At 45.9% G+C, this 20,406-nt stretch overlaps 1 protein-coding gene across 8 annotated transcripts; it reads right to left on the bottom strand.

Moving 5' to 3' along the window:
• Window positions 1-424: 424 nt before the first annotated feature.
• TBCCD1 (TBCC domain containing 1) lies at window positions 425-20,066 on the bottom strand. Of its 8 annotated transcripts, XM_062582626.1 has the most exons (7): window positions 19,659-20,066; window positions 19,426-19,575; window positions 17,264-17,630; window positions 16,133-16,319; window positions 15,490-15,987; window positions 11,285-11,448; window positions 10,168-10,705 (listed from the first exon to the last, which is right to left on the bottom strand). In XM_062582626.1, the coding sequence occupies exons 1-6, from the start codon at window positions 19,995-19,997 to the stop codon at window positions 11,319-11,321; spliced, it is 1,671 nt and encodes a 556-aa protein (XP_062438610.1). In that variant the 5' UTR covers window positions 19,998-20,066; the 3' UTR covers window positions 10,168-10,705; window positions 11,285-11,318. The 8 variants fall into 8 exon arrangements, with proteins under 8 accessions (XP_062438615.1, XP_062438616.1, XP_062438618.1 ...); XM_062582629.1 differs by lacking the exons at window positions 10,168-10,705; window positions 11,285-11,448 and adding an exon at window positions 2,485-2,545 and having other exon boundaries at window positions 15,458-15,987; XM_062582628.1 differs by lacking the exon at window positions 10,168-10,705 and having other exon boundaries at window positions 11,356-11,448; window positions 15,458-15,987.
• Window positions 20,067-20,406: the final 340 nt, after the last annotated feature.

Here is a 20,406-nt window from a genome sequence, read left to right on the forward strand (position 1 = left end):
CTTCAGAAAGACACAACTGCTGTCTGCTGAGGTCTTCACCGCATGTGGCTTGGGTACAAAAATCAGTCTGCATCAGCAACGCAGAAATTCAGGACCCCCAAGGGTCATGATGGCCCCAGCAACCCCTGGCCAGCGCTGAAAACTAGAGTCCTACAGACGCGCAGTCCCCTTGCTCCGCTGGCCGGGCTGGTGGTGGGAGCTCAAGCTCCAGCTTTGGGTCAGCCTCTCCCCAGGGGCCAGCAGCAGGCTGGAGCCGAGGGGAAGGAGCCAACCTGGCAGAGAGGCAACAACAGCAGCAGAGAGGATGGAGGCAGTCAGGGCTGGTAGAGGGTATTTCGCAGGGAGGCAGCTCTGCTCCGTGCCAGTTATGCTGGGGCAAGGAGAGGAAGGATAAGGCCTCGCTCTGACCTGCACTCAGATCCCCGTGCAGGAGTTGGCTGGGAATAAGCAGGACAGGTTGAACCGAGTGATTCAATTGCTTTATTGACTGCCTCCGGTGGCGGAGCGGGGGCCAGCTCGTCCCAGCACCGCTCCTCTCCCCTTCACTCAGCAATGTTGCGGAAAGACTGGACGGCAGCGGTCACGGCGCCCCAGTCAACAGGCTTGCGGTACTCGCCTTTGGGCAGCAGGTACTGCCTGCCCCGGTAGTTAGGATGCTCGTAGAAAACCCAGACGCCCTCCAGCACCCTGCAGGCATGGATTTCACGGATGTGCCACTCCTCCATGACAGAAGGGCAGTCTTCAGTGGCTTCAAACATCTGCCCGCCGAAATCCCCTTTCTCAAATACCTGAATGTGGCCCTGGTTTCCACTTGGCTAGAAACAGAGAAGAGATTCGCAGAGCATTTGACGGAGGCATCAACACGTCCCTGGCTCTGACCATCTCTAGCAGTGAAAGGGCCAGACTGGAGCAGAGCTGGGGCCCAGTTGGTCTTAGATAAGACGTAACCCCCCACCGGGTGTATGCTGAAGCACCCCAGGACAGCGCCGGGCAGCTCACATCAACCCGCCGAGACACACAGCAGAGAGGCAGCCAGGGCGATTCTTGCCCAAGCGCTGCTTCACATGCGGAGAGGGAATAAAAGCATCAAGCCCAAGCACAGCACTTTAAGCTCAAACCTCCCCCTAACACACATTATGCAGCCGAGCCCGCAAACGCTGGGCTCTCCATCCCAGGCAGATGGCCTGCCCCGCTCTTGGCTGTAACCTGCTCAGCAGGAGCATCGGAAGGGGAGAGGCACCTCCTCCGCTCCCTCCTCCTCCGGGCGATGAGGAGTTTAATGAGTTAGTGACCCCAGCTGGGTTGTATTACAGCCAAACACAGCACAGGTATTTTCCACTGTGATTTCAAGCACCGAGTCGCCCGAAGGCACTGCAGCAGTTTTAATCTGCAGCTGCCTGGACATCATCTTCCCCCACCTCCGCCGTCTGCTCGAGCCGGCTCATGACGCCAGCCGCGGCCAAACTCTGCAGGGTCTTTCAGATCCATGTGCTGCTGCTGCAGCTGCTCGGGGCACTTTGACCCGTGCCAGCACCAGGAGGACACTCAGCCTAAGGCCTCCGTGTTTCGTGGGGCTGGAGGAAGCTGTGCTGCCGTTGCACCTCCCACATGCTGCCACTGCATCCCTTCCGGCAGATCAGTGCTCTGAACTGGCTGCAAACTCTCCTTGCTCCATGCCAATAGATTTACACCTAGCTCAGACCTAGAACAGGCTCAGAGCAGCATTAGACCCCCAGACATAAAGGCAGAATAAGGATCACAGCAAAACCACTTCCCAGCTTTTTCACCTGTCAGATCCACTCCCTGTAATAGCAAACCATGGCTGTGCTACACAGCTCAGCAGCACACAGATCTCTGCCAAAAAGAACCCACAGGAAAATAAAAAAGAACACAGCAGCATCAATGCTCAGCATCACAGCCTTCCCTTCATTGATCCCATCTGCTGCTGGTGGAAGAACAGGTCCTACAGAAGGCTGCAGAAGTGCTTCTCCATTCTGGGTTAAGAGGGGGAGCAGCAGAATTCCTTTGTTGCAATGGGAAAGCAGGCACTAACTTGTGCTCTCCTAATTCTGGGAGGCCCCAGTCTGCTCCAAACATACTCAAGGAGGGCTTCAGCCCTCCCTCCCACCCCTGGTCACTCCAGGCCTGCTCCTGGGGCCGTTCTCCTTGTGTTGATGCTGCCTCAGATGCACTTGGTGCTACTCAGATTTGGTCCGTTGGGTCAAAACAGAGTCGTGGCTTGCTAGAGGGAAACAAGGCATTTCTTATTCCTGGGACTAATATCTAAACTAGCCATACTTACTATCTGGATGGTTTTGCATGAGCCAAGACGGTCATTAAGGCCCATCCAGTGGTGGTAGTCAGGATATTCCCCATGTGTCAGAACATACATGTTCCCAGAAAAGTAAGGCCTCTCGTAAGCTACCCAGGTGCCCCCTTCCACACGGATGGAGTTGCAGCGGTTCAGGTAGGTGTGAAAATCAGGGCAGTCACTGTCACATTCATAGCAACGACCTAGGAAATTCTTGTCTTCGTAGAAGGTGACCTGCAACACAAGCACAAGAGGGAAAGCAGGGAGGTTCCTTATCCCACTGTACAGAGAAATGAGCGGGCATCCCACAGAGACAGCCACGAGCCCCATCACCATTGCTACCAGCAGAGTGTTACTCCAAAGCACACGCTCGCAGCCAGTCCATAACTCTACTGCCTCAAACATGAAGAGGAACAGAAAAAAGCCTAACTTAATTTAATCCCCAAATTTATCTTTTCTAGGGATAGGGCAATCTTCCCGAGCACTCAGAAGGACATTTACAGTTCTGCCCAAAGCGCCAGGCTTATTCGCTGATACCTCAGTTCCTTCCAGCCCGCCCAAGAGACTGCAGGACTAGTCCTTGCAGTGAGAGCAGCTGCAGTGGATTCAGATAAATGCTGCAGGACAGGGCCTGCTAGCACCAACACAAGGTTTATACTTGTTTTACACAGGCAGAGTTAGGTTATTCTCCCATTATCTAAACTGAAGTTTAAAAGCCAAATCATAATTAGAGGTATGACAAAATTTCAAATATTAAGGGGCAAGGCCATGTAGCCTTCAAATCCAGCAGATATTAAGTACACGAAGACCACAGGACATTTTGCATGCCATATTGAAGAACATATGCATTTGCCAGTCCAAGGCCTCATTTATCAATGGAAAGATTTCTATCCCTGAAGTCCTCCAAATTTCGTTTTCAGAATCCATATTCTAGCCCCATCATGGCAGAAATACTTGAAAACAGAACCCTCAAGAGACATCAAGAAGTCCTGAAGTCCCACATAGGAGTGAAATCAACTGCATCCAATTAACCCTGGCTGAAGATTCATCAATGCGGCCCCTACACTACACACTGCCACCCCAACTCCTCTCTGTTCCCAGGCAGCTCTTCCAGCACTTTGTTGTCCTAACCCAGAATTCCCTTGGTAAAGCCTCTTCTTTGAAGCAAGCACATAAAGTCTATTTTATTTCTTTTCTATATTCTCTAGATCAATAGCTGCTAAATCACAGCTAAAGGAACCATAAATGATTAACATAAATGGTTAACAGACTGTATTAAACTGTTTCATTTATACTGGCTGATCAAGCATTTGCAGCTAGAAGTCTCTTTTTATGGGTCATGGTTTCTAGCCCTGCAACTGTTGTTCTTGTCTACCACTCTCTTTCTAGTTAGTCTGTGCCTTTCTTTCTCAAAAGGCAATGCCGAAAACTGAACAACACACTCCACCTAAACTGTGGAAGTGCCAAGAAAAGCAAAAGCTGCATTACACGTATCTTACGGATGGCACAGTTCTTTGTACATCCAAGGATGACATCCGCAGTTGGCTTGTTCTGCTTCAGGACTTTGTCGTTGTTGTTGCAAGTTTGTGATACAGCTGACATAAATTGCTGATCCATCATCACACTTCTTTCTGAAAGGGTTGTTTTAAAGCCAGGCACCTGATTTAAAAGTACTTCATTAAGGCCATCTTTTTCTTGCCTGTTTCAAAAGTGACCTTGAGAGCTCGCGAGCAAATATATTCCTGTTGCCTGAAGTATCACCAGCCCAGCCAGGTCTGGAGAGGTGATGTGCATGTTCTTCATTCCATCCTTGAAAGTCCTTCACAACAGTATTGCGAAGTGCCATGCCCAGGCCAGTTGTTTGTACAACTCAATTTTTAGATCCTTCCAAGCAATAATTATTCATCAAGAGCTATTCTTTGGAATAAGGGTTTGACTATATCCCTTGCTTGTCGATCATACTGCGAAGTCAGACAATGGCAAAAGCATTACTAACATGATGTTCTGTCACGCTTGCTGTTTCTTTTCCTCCACACAATTCTTGTGACTCTTTCCTAGAGGAAATTACATGGATTGACATGAAGCAGTCTCAACAGATCCCTCTCAGCTGCAAGCAATCACCAGCCTATCTTCTAGTTTAAGAGGAGGTTGTTTGATTACTTATTCCGACATCTTCAAGACCTTTACATTGACTTAGCTGGCATGCAAGTCCCCAGCTCCTTATTTGAAACACAGACAGTATTTGACCAGTTCCCCAGTATTCTAGTACAGCATCTGACCCATATACTCACCCAGTTTTTTTTAGTAGCATGACTGGGATTGCCTCAGTTAACTCCCCCAGCTGCTCCAGAGAGACTCCTTCTGGTCCTAGTGATTTAAACATCTAACCTGTGGGACTCCGTAATCGATTCTTCCTACGCAGCAGTCTGACTTCTTACCTTCTGTCTCCAAAGGAGACTTAGCAATAACTAAGGCAAAACAGCCATGCCAGGATTCTCAGTATCACCTGCTCATAACTTTACGACCCATTAAAAAAGAACAACCAAATCACTCCCTAGTTTTTTCACAGCTTGTGTATTAAGATATTTGACCACCTTTTGCTTCTAGCTAACTGTACTTCACTTGTGTGCTTTGACTTCTTGCATTGGTCTAACACTGCTGCTGTTAAAAATGCTGTTATCACAGTCTCAGCCTAGCAGCTAGACTCAAATCTAGGACAATCTGCTCACTATTTTTCCATCCATGCAGTTTTTCCAGAGCTAGCTGGGCAAGGTGTCCCCAGCAGCCCAAGCAGATACCTAGGAAGCTGGACTAATCACTCCAGAGGATTTATGTCCTTGGTTTTGTGCTCCTTACTTTCAAGAGGCTGATCTCTCATTATGAAGGAGCGTGAACACACAAAACAGCTTGTCCTCATGCCTCTCCCTCCTGAGCAAGCTATTCTCATGTTCAGTGCAATGCAGAGTTGGTAAGTCACTACCATCCTTCCTGCAAATAAATAGAGGAGGTAAAAGGTGCACACTAAAATCTCCAGCTCCTGTTCCCCCATCCTCTGCCCACTGGGGTACAGTTATCCACACCAGTCAGTTTTTGCCAGCCATGACACTGTTGTTGGTACAGATCCTGGTTCTTGATCTTTTTTCTAGTGCTATCGCCTAAAAAAAATCTTCCAAGTCCAGAGGCAACATTTAGAGCCCTACTCACTATGCACCAGCAGTTATTTGCTGTTAGTAACCCTCTTCTTGATACCAGTGGTCAACGAAGTCACAGCATCCCAGTAACACCCTTTGCAGAGCTGTATGCAACCATGCTCCTCATCATGGGTTCAGTCATTATCCTTCACTGGGACAGCTCATGAGCTGTGACCCTCCTCAGCCTCATCCCCAGAGCTCTGCAGCCCTTGGCGATCTGCAGTTCCGCTTGAATATCTGGTACAACTGAGTAGCTGACAATGAACTCTGCCCAACTTCTCTAAGACCACAGGTCTGGTCTCCCCATAGACAGTACACCACCAGGCACAGGGATGCCTCCTTCCATCTCACAGGAGCATGATTAGTAGTGCAGACTGTTCTCTACCACCTGGTCCTGGCCCCACATGAGTTGCCTTGACTTTGGTGGCTGGTATCTGACAACTATCTCCTCCTGCGATGCCCTATATCACAGCAAGCATGCTTCATCGGTTAAGTTGGCCTTTTATTTTGTAACTGAATAGAAAGGTTCATTTGATGTTCCTTCCCACCCAGTCTAACACAACCGAACTTTGGTCTGACAAAGCCATCTGCTGTTTCTTGGGGGATACTTTCACTATAAAGCCAAATACACAAAGAAATCTGAGAACACGTTAAAGATATGGCCAAAGAACAGTGACCAACTAAAATCGTTCTTTGCTCTTTGTTCTTAGAGCATTTATAGGAAGACTTAAGATGGCTCCTGCCAACCCATTCTCCACCATAGCTCCTTGTACACACACCCTTAATCCATTTCAGGTAGAAGAGATGTTCAGACTCGGCGCTTCTCAGCTTTCCTCCAATAATTCAGGCATAAACAGAGCAGACTGATGTTTTTCACCTGCAGGATAATGACATGTGAATTACAGATTTCAATTCCAGATTCGTCAGTTCGTTTCAGCCAAATCTTGCTCAGATACAAATCGCCTTCCTTCAGTAAAGCCATCAAGCTGCTTTGCTCACAGCACTATCCTGCTAACCGCTCACTGCCCAAACTCTGCTTTGGGGCTTACCTGGTAGATAGCAGATCTGCCAAAGCAGAACTTTCTCATAAGACTGCAAAATTGTTATTGCCTTGGCCACTTCACAACAGTCATCATCTTTCTTCCCAGCATCACTGCTGTTACCAAGAAACTTGTAAGTGGTAACTGCACTGTGTGGTAGTGCCCTCCGCTTTCTAAGAAAACAGCATGGAGGGCAGTGACTTCTCTTTTAGGGCAGATCACTTGCTTAGGTTGTGAGAAATACCACGTCTAATTTTGTCTTTTTCTTCTCTCCCCAAAATGTGCCAAGCAGCAGCATGGCACAGAGGACCAATGTGATCTGCATTCTCACTGACCTAAGGAATCTTGAAGATATTTCTCCATCGCAGCTCAGCATCAACAAGCAGGGTGTAGCCTGCTAAGACATGGGATAGTTTTCAGCAGGAAAGAAGCAATACACAAAGTACCTTCAAACAGACAGAAATGAGCGCGGACCAGTTATATTCCCCAGCACCTTCTTTATGCAATGGCACAGCTCCCCACTTACAGTCTAACATCTACTGGATCAGAATGCAGCCCTACACCATGTTCAGTTTCTAAAGACTGCTCAGAAATAGCCACGTCACCCTGAGCCAAGATCATCTCTCACAATTCCCCCAAATCACAAGGTCATTTCTCATCCCTCTGGGAACGGCATCGTCCTTGGTGTTACAGTAGTAATTCAGAGATCTGCCTGTCACCGAAGCCACAGCGCACCTTTCACTCCATAGTGGAACAGGCTGGGAGCAGCTGCCGTTGTCGTTGGGACTCGGCTCCTCCCAGGAGGGCCTTTCACGAGACTGTATCCTGCAAAGGCAGCTTGTCACGTTCGCTGCTGGCACAGCAGCTTCTGCTTTCAGTTTACAGGGCATCAAGTACTGCAGCATTTTAAAATATCCCCTGTCCTGTCATTGGGTTCAACTCTATCCTCTTGCAATACTACACCTAAAGGAAACAGCCAAGATCTAGGAAAGGACTAGGGAGGGCTCAGGTTCAGCAAAACAACACTCCATATTGATTTCAGACATCTCCTACCGCTAACAGATTGATGAAGGGGGAAGTATTCATCAGAACCAAAGGTCTCCATAACTTTCTCCTGACAAATTCTGTATTCCTAACCTACATCTCCTGCATTTGTAAGCAGGAGCAAACACAGTATTTGTGCTCCTTCGTTAAAAGACTATCATGTACAGGCTGCAAATAAACTTACCTTGGGTCCAGCTCTGGACATTTTCCGTTCGAGCCAAACTCCCCACTGCTGGAGGAATGTCAGAAGCTGTTACAAACAGCCAGGATCCGAGGCACCCTTTTTATAATGGGCTCATTTTAAACCAGACAGCCGCTTTGTCATGAGAATAGGATCCAAAAATTGAGTCAGTGATTCTGAGGCTATAGCTGGTTTCTAGAAAAGCAAACAGGATTATGGAATAAAGGAAGGCTCCGCTGTCCTCTTTGTTACCATTTGCTGAGTCAGAACACCAAAACTCTGCCAAACACACTCAAAACACCCAGCCCACTGCCAAGTCCTGGGGGATAAGGGGGGGGTGGCATTTTGGCTGCTTTCTTCCTTGTAAGCACGTTAAACAAGAAGGCATCTTAGTCAGCTCTAAAAAGGCCCATTCAAGAGACTCAGTATAAATTGAGAATATTCCCATGCAATGAAGGATGCAGCTAGGAAATAGTGAACACATGCTCAGAGCAGATCTCAAGGCTTACAAAGAACAACTTCTGCTTAAAGGCTCTACTTCAAAAGCTCACAACAGAAACATCTGTGCAACAAAGAGGCTGTGCATTTTCTTAGCACATCCTCAGCTGAGCTATACTGCTCCTAAAGGTGGCTGACATACGGGAAAAAAAAGCATTTCTGGTGTTCGCCACACACACTCGCAAGGTGAGTGATTTCAGACATGAAATAATAACGAATGTGCCCAAATTTTGTGCCAGTGTCACAAATTCAACTCAAAACTCTTACACCAATGTCTCTAGCTTAACAGAGAGATTCTTCTTTTACCACATTCTGGCCCACTGGGCAAGGAGGGGGAGAAATACTGGCTTTTGTACATCCACGCCCCCACAAAGCCAGCACATCATGAAAAAACACTTCTGCAGCTATTCACTGCACCAACCCAAAGGCTTAGTGAAACAAAGGCAAATGAATCTGGCACAGCAATGCCTGAATCGCACAGGCCTTATTTAAATCTGTCAGGACAGGCAATCTCGCAACAGCTCTACGTACACTGCTGCAATCCTACTGCCTGCAGCTTCCTACGGCGTTTAGATATGACCAGAGACAGGAAGCAACTCCACAGCCTCTCATTTCCTTCCCTTTCTAGGCGTCTTGAACACCTAGTGCTGTTGCTCAAAGCTCTTACTGCTAGAGGGCTGTGAGACCACTAACATTTATTGAAATGCTGTCTTACTAGGATCACAGAGCCCAGCCAGGATCTAATTTCTATTGAAAGACAACCCAGAAAGTTCAGTAGGACATTTCCAAGCTCTGCTGTGGTCCCTTTGCTTATCACTCCTTTCAAAGTTGGTCAAACATATCCAAGTCAGTCTCTTGCCTAAGGCAGTAGGTCAGCCCAGGAAGAATTTGCCATCTCCTCGAAACGTCTGAGACTCTTTCCAAGCCAAAAGGATGTACTATCAGATGAAACCGGTACAACTGTTATATTCATTAAAAAGTACTAAAACTGAAAGCTACGCATTTCATTAACAAAAAATAGGTGGTTTTGACAGCACTGAAAGCTACAAGTAAAAGCCCAGATCTACGCAAAAAAGTACCATCATCCAATCATCACAAAAAGTATGCAAACATTATCAAGCAGCATCTGCACCCAGAGCAGGCCAACTACTGCACCATGCCATACACAAGCACTCGTGCCAGCACATGGATAAAATGTAAATACTTAAACACAAAATTCACCTAGTCTTGCCTAACACCTTAGGATTAAATCACACAATTTTATACAGTATTAAAAACCCAGGTGAAACTACAACTCACATTGGTCCCAGAGAATGAACAGTACAGTGGAATGAAGTATATATTTTATATATATACATGCACATATTTATGTATCTGTGTGCGTGTATATATATATATATATATATATAAAATGTATTGTGTATGAAGTATGTGTGTGTGATATTATACATATAATATTTGTGAAATATATAATTTTATACAACTTGCATGCTGGAGTACTGAATCCCACTATTTTCCTCCGACTCTCAATTTGGATAGCTCTTCACAAGTTACATGCAGCTGCTGTGTTCAGTCATCCATGCAATGCCATTCCTTTTTTTGCCTTCCTAATTTAGGTGCTCTGCAATGAGCATGTCTCTCCAAGACAGGTATACTAGCACAAAATGAGAAAGGGATTCGCATTCTTTACAATGAATATTAATTATTTAAAGACAGGAAACACTGTTCCTATCAAAGCACTATGCTAGGGCACCTTTCAAAACCTTCAGCTCCACTATTGTTAAAAAATCAGCACTTTTCTCTCAGCTGACACGTTCACACTTCACTAAAGCAATAAAGATGCTGGGACCCTTTAACATCCAGAGTAAAGGTAAAACCCTTTCCCTAGAACAAGCACCAGACTTATCTGAGAACTCTGTTTTATTGACATTTGTCAAAACAAAGCAAACTTATAAGAAAGTTAACGCTGCAAAATCTAAGTGCCATCTTCATATTTAAAAAAAATAATCTATTGAATTTCATTCATATTAAAAAAAAGTTTGTTTTTCACATTTATAAAAACCGTGCAGCTGTCTTGTACCATTGAGCTTCAAGCGACAGCCAGGACCCTACATCCAGCTTTACACCACGCAGAAGTCCTTTGCTGGATATGTGCACACCAAGGACACTGACCACAACTGCCTCCCAATTACAGGATCTGCAATAAGGGACAGGCATGCTTGTTCATCATCCTCTAGTAACATGGACTTTCTCAGTTATCAATAGAATAGTTACAGCACATTCCAGGGAAAGTAGAAATGATTAAAAATCCTAAACCAGACAAACAGTCCAATCCATGCCGAGACTGGGCATCAAATCCACATCACGCGTATTCAGCTAGGATGGCCACGAAGTGTTAACGGGAACTGTTTTCAGGATCTCACCATCTGTTCCCAGAACTCTGTAACAAAGCAGAGGAGTAAGTTTTACTCCCATCGACAAACTGAATAACTAGCTAAGACTGTAATTCAAAGACCGTAATTGAAAGACTACAGACAAAGAGCTTTCTAACAGTTTGGAACATGCAATGGCAGAACAGTACAATAAGGGCTTAGTCCCAGTTCCTAAACTATTTCTTCTTGGGAAGAGAAAGACTACATTTTAAGAATTCTGTGAAGCCTCATTCAATTCTCTTCTTAAGCAAGAAGAGGCAGGTAAGTACAGACATTAATACCCAAGATCTTCAAAAGCACAGCTGATCAATAAGATTTGATGTCAGATTACATACAATATGGTCACAGTCACGTATGTCCCCAACAAATCAAAGCATACTTGCAGAGAACAAAGCTGGAGTACACAGAGAACAGATTTAGTTTAAGAGAAGATTTTGACTCCAAAATACAAACTAAAACCAAATGCAAGGCTCTTGGGAAGATGACCACTAAACAGCTTCAGACTTCCTCTTCCAGACAGCCTGGGCACAGAAATAAAGGACCATTCTAGATATAAAAGCAGTAAGAGAAAGAGGCCCCCTACTCACCCTTCCTTTCTGTTTGTAGTATGGCAACTTGATGCTATCCTGCTGCCTGCTTGGAGCCTATTGCAGGAGGGACGAGGCTATCCAGCTGCTGACGATTCCCTGTTTGCACCAGCCATTCGTAGAACTTGTTTTCCACCAGCACCTGGAACCGTTTCCTCTGATGCCTGAAATCCACAAGAATATCAACAAGAAGCGTGCAAAGGTCACATTTATCAAAGGAGTATTACACTTTTAAACCTCTTTCCTTGACTACAAAACAAGCCTGCGTGTATACAGCCGGGCTTTGTTCATGAACTGCCTGTACCAGGAAGAGAAAGTTTTTACCAAGTGAACACGACTCCAGAGCCCACTGCAGGTAGAAGTCATGCGTATTTCCCCACTCCACTAGCACAGGAGTCCTGCTCCATAGAACTTCCTTTGCTTTGCTCACAGAGCACAAGCTGCAACTCTCAACAAAGGTTTAAAAAAAAAAAAAAAAAAAAAAGACAACTAGTAACTAGTGTTCAAGCACTGAAGACAGAATTCTGTTCTAACAACACAAGTAAGAGAGAGGACAAAGATTAGGAAATGAATAAGCATGTAAGCAACACTCCTCAAATTCTCATTACTGATAATTAATATTTCCTTAGTAAGATCACCAATAACTGGTTAGACCATTTATCTGAGTCTTTCTGACATCGGGCAGACGACCAAACACGAGCAAAGCAAGCTCACGGCAGAGTTTCTCTACAATAGCATCCCAGTCATCACCGGGTTCAGCTCCAGAGTTTCTCAAGCCAAAGGTGGCATAAGTATTTAATAGCTCCTGATGAACTTAGAGTTTATGCCATTGCTTTCTGAACTCATGAAAAAATAAAAGTTTTCACTACCCTGTGGAGATTTTATACGTTGAAGTATCTGTCAGCTTTGTATACATTCCTTATTCGATTCGATACTCCCATTCTGTATTGGAAAAAGCAACACACCATCCCTCTTCATTTTTGTGCCACCCAGATTCAGGGGAGCCCAACATACCTCCGCACTTTTTTCACATTAAAGACTCCAAATCTATTTAAGCAGTGTTTACATGGGAGCTATTCTATGCTTTGATAATCCTTGTCGCTTTCTTGAAATCTGCTTCTAAAATATCCCCGCTGTGCTGGAGAAAGAGGGGTAGAGCCACACAAAACACTCAAGACAGTGCACCAATTTGTGCAGGAGCATTATAGCAGCAACACAAATACTGTTTTTTAATCCTTCGCCTAATCATTCCTAAAATCCAGTTTGCTTTTCTGATCACTGAAATGCTGATGTGTTCATAGAATTATCTGTTACAAGTATAAGATTTCTCCTCCACATGGTAATAGCTAGTTCAGAGGCCACACTTCGCAATAAAATTGTTTCCCTAAATCCCTACATGCATCACTCTGCATTTATCTACCTTGAACTTCATCTGTCATTTTATTGCCTGATCTCAGTACCAGGAGGCCTCCTTAATTCCTCCCAATCAGCTTTCATTTTTAATACCTAAGTAACTTAGCAGTGCTGGTGAACTTCATCATTCCTTTTCATCCACTTTTCAGATCCTTTACAAATACAAAAAACAGCACAGGTCCCAGCACAGATCCCCTTGTCCAGTGGTGATGTTAGAAACTGTAAGAGATTTGGATCTTCCAAAAGCCTTTCAGAAATCCAAAAAGATTATATGTACTACAGGATTGGCCTTCTATAGTTATCTGCTGATTTCAGTGAGGCATGATTTCCCCTCACAAAAGGCAGGTCACCTTTTCCAGAGTATATCACGCATTCATGTGCTCTGTAATTATATTTTGTATTGTCCTTTGACCATTAGCACAGTAAAGACACCAGATGTGCAAGCCTGTATCCATCCCCAGATTCCTCTGTAAAGGCTGGAAACTAAGAAATCCAGTGCCAGCCCTCAAGTACCAATACAATTTAAAGAAGACATTACAAACTACAGTAAAATGGTTATTTTACTCTCACGTTCTCCTGGAATGTTTTGGTAAATAACATTTACTCTTGGTTTATCATATCAATTTGTTCTTGTGTTATTGCTTCTGTTTACGACATTCACTGATGCATCCCCAGAAAGTAGGGGCCTAAGATGGGAACTACCCTAAGTTCTTCTCTAGTGAATGTGAACACAGAGAATCACTTGTTTCTTCTCCAACAGTTTTATCTTCTCCAAGTGCTTATTATATACCTTGATACTACACTGACCCTGAAAGACTTTGTCTGATGGGTTTAGAAAAAGAATAAACAGGATTTTATGCTTTTGCAAGTTATTCCTCAAGCTCCCTTACTGGTCCTGCCTTACAGTGTTTTTTACATTTAGCCTGGCAGGGTTTATGTTCTTTTTCCTTGCTTTCCTCATTCAGATAACCTCAACTTCTTGAAAGATGTCTTCTTATTTCTAACAATCTCTTTCACCTCACTAGTCAAGCATGGCAGTTTTTTTTTCTTTCTCTGAGTCTTCCCACAGCACTTGCTCTCTTTAAACAGGTGGTATTATGTTTGCTCTAAGCTTCCTAGCTTTCTATCTAGTAGCCTGCAGGAGATGCTAAAATTTTTTTTGTCAGCTTCCCAGTTTCTTTTCAGTGAGTTTTATGGAATTTCTCTCCTTTTATGAAATAAACCACTCCAGCACCAAGCTCTTGGCTCCCATCACTGCTGGAGAAGATGTTAAATCTAAGCACATCATCATCATTACCAAACATTAAGTTTTCAACATGGTAAACATCTTGGTAAAGCTCTGAGGTGAGAAGCAGCAGTTCTGGGGTGGAGGACAGTGGCTGAAGAAGCAAGAAGCACCTTAAATGAGGTTGATGGACACACTCTAGTACAAGGGCTGAATTTACAACTTTCCTCTCTGCTGGCCTTCAGGACCCAAGAACTGTGAGGCTTTACACCTCTACCACCATTACTGGATCACTACTGCTCAGCCATCCTCCATCTTTATAAAAATCCTGCCAAGAACTCTTTCTTTCTTATGATTGAGCACTTTTTCAAACAGTGAGCTACACTCTTAGCAAAGAGGCACCTGGGAGTTGTGATAGGAATATGGGAAGTTGAGGGAGCTACTCCAAAACAAAGGAAGACTAAATGGACTAGAACTTCTCAGCTTGACACGATGGGAGTGTTAGCAATTTGACCCAACAGCAGTTTCTGATCATTTGTGTGTCCCACAAGAGAAACTCTTCTGAGACCACTCCTTATCAGCACCCAGTTGCACATCCATTACGAGTAAATAACTGAGCACAGAACAGGAAAAATATACACAAAGCTCAGGTTGTACTTAAGGAACACAAGCTGCTTTCATCTCTCTGGGTCTTTAGAACTGAGTATTTAGGTTTCTATCCCTATTCTGTACTCGTGAAGCAGGCCAGGTACTTCAGAGTGCTGCATCAAAATGGGTAACAAAAGATAAAAGCAGCTAAATCTGAAATGGTCAGTAGCTGGACATTTGTAGGTGAACATTTTCAGAACTCTGCATAGGTGCTGAGAAAGCAAACAGACGCCTATCAGACAGGAGATGAGCTAGGACAGGCCTACACTAGCTACACTGAAAACTGGACAGAAAATCCAATGCAATCTGATGAAGAGGACTTTAAAAGCTACAGACCATAAGGTGATCTGCTGTAACAGTCCACATGCACATTCTAAGCTCAACTGAACAACACGTGGAGTAGTAATTTAAAGCTTCTATCTGAAGATAAAGGCTGGGCTAAGAAAGATCACTGGGCAGCTGCTGGACAATAATTTGTTCAGAGTACAGGCCCAGATCTTATCCCCATCAGCATGCAACACAGCAAGCAGACCGCAGATGGCAAAGAGACAGTACCCAACATGAGATAAGTTGCAAGCTCTTACCACCAGAACAGATGCCTCACCTCTGGCCCCAGCAGTATATGCACTTGTTTTTTCTTGTGTTTTGCAATTCGGAAAATATGTTCATGACAAAACCTTTCCTTCAGAGTTACAGTTCTGAATGTTATTACTCTTGCTAGTATAATACCAAAGATCAAGATATTGGGATTACTAATTCCCAGTATTCTAGAAACGTCACATAAGACATAGCTCACACAAACTAGCCCGTTTCTAAAGCATTTTTGTGGAATTGCATCAAATGAAGCTTCTGTTTGCCCAGCTGAGCTGAGCTTCAACACAACTCACACGTTCTACTCCTGCCAGGATGCAGCACTCACTTGGTCAGGCCTGCCTCCTTCACAGTTTTCTGCCAGATCTGTACCTTCTGCTCTCGCTGACTCAGTGCCTTCTGATACGCGTGGGGCAGTCCTCCCGGCGTTTCCGTTGTGTCTCCTTCCATCTCAAAAGGAATTACAAAGGTGTAGAACTCCGAAGGTGGCAGGAGGCGGAAGACACTTTTGTCACTGCTCTCTTTGCACACCAGCATGGGACTATCCCAATAGTTTGGCAGAGTGGCCAGGCCCACTTGAGCCATGTGGTCTTCAAGCATCGGATAATGGGTGTGGAAGGGAGCAAAGCTGACTGCTTGGTTACCAGAGAGGACAAGAGGCTGGGTAGGTGTGAGAATGTAGTAAGTACCGCTGGTGGTGGAAGAGAGAGACAAACGATGGCAAATAGCAATGACCTTGACATTGTCGCAGCTGTGGACGTGGACAGATGTCTGCACAGGGCCAAGGACAAAAGTGCTATTCCGGCACTTCTCAATGGTCACAGATCTGAAAAGAGCAAGAGAAGACACAGTGAATGAGAAAGACTAAAACTTGGACTCTTCTAACTGGTTAGCACGCCTCATCGCAGCTTAGCAGTTAAACAGACCTGCTAAATGACATTTGACTGTGCCTCAGGAGAACAAAAACTCACCGGAGAGGAGAGAGGAGATAAATGAAAGACTCATTGCAGCGATGAATTCGTACATGAGCCCCCACCAAGGTATCTGAGCTCTTGGCCAATGTCTGTTTGTACACCTGGCTCATTACCACCATGGGGAACACCTCAGGGACGACACGAGTATTGCAGGCAATCTTTGCTCTTCTGGTTGTTCCTTCAACTGCAAAATCAGTTAATCAAGAAACTTAGAAAGAATATGATGGTTCACTGTCCGCACCATTTTGCGACCACACAAGAAAAGAATCAGCCTAAAACTTCAAAGACAGTGCTGTCCAACTGTGTCACTTCTTCATGCACCAGTCACACCACCACTAACACCTCCTGGGCAGGAAGGCAGTCAGGAACTCTAGAAGTCATGGCACATTCAAAGAATCAAAAACTTTTCAAAATTATTCATAGGAAGCCAGAGCCTCCCATGAACTACCAGATGGACAGACCTTGTCCAGACAGCTCAATTTCTGGAGTCTGTTCCTGAACACAAGGATCTTCTTGCCAGAAAAAGCCTTAGCGCAAGTTTTTAGCACTACCTTGAAAGTACAGACCACACATTTTAAGACATACTAAACCAATGAAATGCTCCTTCTACAGCACAATCCTTGAGCAGCTTCACTGTCCCATCTAAAACACTGCCACTCTTACTAGTATACAGTCAGAGCAGACAAAACATTAATCTTTTTTCCTGGCTCTACTGCAATGTCTCTGCAGACATAGGACTATGAGTCCATTCAAAGAGATCTAGATCAGTTCTCAACTATGCCTTGAACATCCAAGCATCCACAAATAATTCACATATTCTATTCTCTCATCCAGTTGTACTAGAAAAATGAGACTAGTAATACTGATCTCCCTCGGAAAGGCAACTAAAAATAAAGTCAAAGATTTTCACTCATAAAAGCAGTCAAAGAACCAGAAAGACACAAACAGACATCATACAGGACCTTCCAGTCCCTCCCAGACTCGCCTCTAAGCTGTCACTTTCCCCACCTCTACTGTCAGCAGGAGGAAAAGGAGGCAAATCTGCGCTCCACTGCCAGATCCCTGCTCAAGGCAAGGAGCTGAGGCTGAGAAGTTATTTCTGGAAGTAAAGCCAAGGCCTGTAGGTACCTTGCTGTGCCCAGGCAAGCTTTTTCCCAGACTTGAGGCATGCAGTCATTCCAAAGGGGTTTGTTGTCAGGCAAGACCGTATCCAACTCTCCAGCTTGGTGAAAGAGAAAGCTTTGGAGATCTTTGAGTAGCCATTTTTCCCATGAAAGGGCTGCCAGAGGGCAAGCTCGTGCAGAGGATGGACAGTCCTAGATTTGTTCACAGTCCCTTCAATAAGAAAGCTGAGGGCACGAACAGCTTCGTAGGAGACCAAACTATCGTGAGCAGAATGGGAAGAGGCAGTGAGCTGGTGTGGCTCCAGCAGCAGTTCCAGCATATCTGAGAGGTGGCTCTGCACGAAGGCTTGGTGGTCCTGATCATTCCAGTTCTTAGTAAGTAGAAAAATAAACAAGAATGAGGTGAGTTCTCAGAAAGCTGACAAGCTTCATAAACATTATACAAGACATCCTTGCTTTTACACTAGAATCACAGGAGTTCTAAAAGAAGTGAAACCTGGTGTTCTCTCCTTCTGCCCACTGCTTCTGCTGATCTGCTCTTCCAAAACATACGAGGAAACTGGACCCCTAAACTGGAGGGGGGGAGGCGGGTCTCCCAACTGAGCAACGCCCCAAACCAGAAAACTGGTTTATTCCAATTCCGGGTACCAAACATTTTACTCTAATGAACCAAAATAGGAAACGGATTTCCCTACAATCCTTCCCACACAATTTCAGCCACACAGTGCTGGCAAGTGAAGGTAGGAAACAAATCAATAACTGACAGTCAAGGTCTTGCAACTGCTCTGTTGGAAGCTCACTGTACCTGTTAACAGACCCTCAGATATGATTAACTACCTTCTTCAGAGGAGCTGCAGGGAAAAAAAAAGGGTCATTTCTTCAGAGGTGAGTGAACCAATAAATAACCTCTGAAAGAATCATTAGTTCAAATTCTAAAAGGTTTCACACCAAAAAAAGAGTGGGAGACTCAAATTATGGCAGACATCAATAAAAGCAACTTTTGCTGGCCTGAAAACTGCAGAACAAGTAACACACAGCTATGACTACACATTCTCCTCACTCACTAATAAAGGCTTCAGTTTAAAAGACAGCAACAAGCGGTGTTGGACAGTGTCGTGTCCATAGGCTGACAAGGGAGCAGCTTATACTGGGTAAACCTCACCAGCTCATTTCAAAAGAGCTGATTTCGTGCAGTGCTCATATCAGTTATCACTGAAACTAGAAGCATCTCTTCGTAGCTCATAAGAAAAAGTAAAGCCAGTAGAGACAGTTTCCAACCCCAGCACGATCAAAACATTTGGGAGGCTACAATGACAGCCAAGATGCAGCTACTTTCTGTTCATGTAACAGCTAAACTTTAACAGCAGTTAAAAGAAAGCACTAACTTTTAAATGTTGTTGGGTGCCACACAGCTCACAGCTTTATATCAGTTATTTTCATCTTTTTCTTTCTTTTTTTTTTTTCCTAAGTCCTTCAGTTCAAAGTTACCCAGTTTCTCCTTTTAATCATATCAGTTTGTCCCAAACTACAGGTCACTGGGTCATACGGTTCCCAATGCCACAGTCAGAACAGAAATCTGCTGAGGTTTGCACCTGGCCTTTATAATGGTGTCGACAATTTGTAATTAACTCTCAAATACAGAGCAGATCATGAGCTGCAGCTCATAAACACAGCTTATTTAGAAATAATTGATACAAAGATCAATCTTCACATGATTGACTTACAGCTGACTAAACAGATCACCTCCCTGAAACACAATTTATTAACCTTCCTAAACAGCACCTTAGAACCCTAATATTTTGACACAGATCATGGGAAAGCAGCCTCCAATATCAGAAAAGCTTCCTGTTCGGCTACACCTCTCTAACAGAGAAAGCTCCCCCCCCCCCAAAAAAAAAATAAATAAAAGTTGCTGCTTAGAAGGAGAATTTGGAAGACCCAGAGAAAATTTGCAGTTATATCACAGGAAATTTCTGTGGGCAAGTTTCACCGTCTCGCCAGTTAAAGCTACAGGGAACGCACCAATTTCATCTCATTTACAGTTTAGCAAAGCAGCTCAAATTTAACTCTAACTTAGGTTTTATAGAAATACTCTCCCGGCAAAAAAACGGATGCTCTTCAGCCCACCTGCACGGGAGGTGGCTGCAGCGTTAGGCCCCCAAATACCTTATTTTGACTGGCAGACTTCCCGGTCAGGTTGGGAGACTTGGTCCTGGGGCTAGGCCACTCTTCGCCGATCAGGGACGTTCTCAGAGACACTTTGTTCAGCTGCTGGATGTACAGGAACAGCAGGAACTGCAGGGTGTCTACCGACAGCTGCCCAAGGAGGGAAAAAAACAACACGTTACGAGGCGCTGCTCCTCACCCGCGACCGCCCGGCCCGCGGAGGGCGCCCCTGCCTTGCTGCGCTCCCGCTCCAGCTCGTCGGCGCTGCCGCAGGCCGCCTCCGCCTCGGCGCGCTCGAGGCGGCGCGGCGGGTCGCGCCGGGCCAGGCTGTCGAAGAGCTCGAAGTAGAGCCAGGCCAGGCCGCGGCCCAGCTGCAGCTTCCCGCAGGCGATGTGGCGCCAGCGCGGCCAGGCCAGGCGCGGGAAGCAGCCCTCGGCGGCCCGCGCCCGCGCGTACGCCGCCATCTTGCGCAGGTAGTGGAGGCCCAGCCTGGCGGGCGGCGGCGCCCGCAGGGCCCCCAGCAGGAACGGCTCCGTCTTCACCCACAGCGACACCCCGCCCGCCGCCTCCATGGCGGCCGCCGCGCCCACCAACGAGACGGGACCCTCCGTCACCGCCCGGAGGACTCCGGGCGGCGCTTCAACCCCGCCCCTTCCCCCGAGGAGCCGCTTGCGATTGGCGAGCCCTGTGGGTATGGAGGAGGGACGAACGTCGCGACTTCTGATTGGTTGCCGTCCGCCGCCGGCCTCACCCTGGGCTCGGCGGCTTCCGCTGCGCCGTCGCTCTCCCCTCCAGAGCCGTGATAGGGCAGGAGCGACGTGACGCTGCGAGCCGCGATTGGACCGAGGGACTCGGCGCTGATCTCGTGGCGGGCGATTGGCCGCCGGCGCCGAGCTGGTGGTGAAGTGTGCGCGCCGGATAGGCTGGCGGCGCGCGGGGTTGGGGCGCTGTGCCGCGCTCCTATTGGCTAGCGGCCGCCGC

This window comes from Rhea pennata, chromosome 9 (genome assembly GCF_028389875.1).
Source record: "Rhea pennata isolate bPtePen1 chromosome 9, bPtePen1.pri, whole genome shotgun sequence".
In the NCBI taxonomy this organism is placed as follows: Eukaryota; Metazoa; Chordata; class Aves; order Rheiformes; family Rheidae; genus Rhea; species Rhea pennata.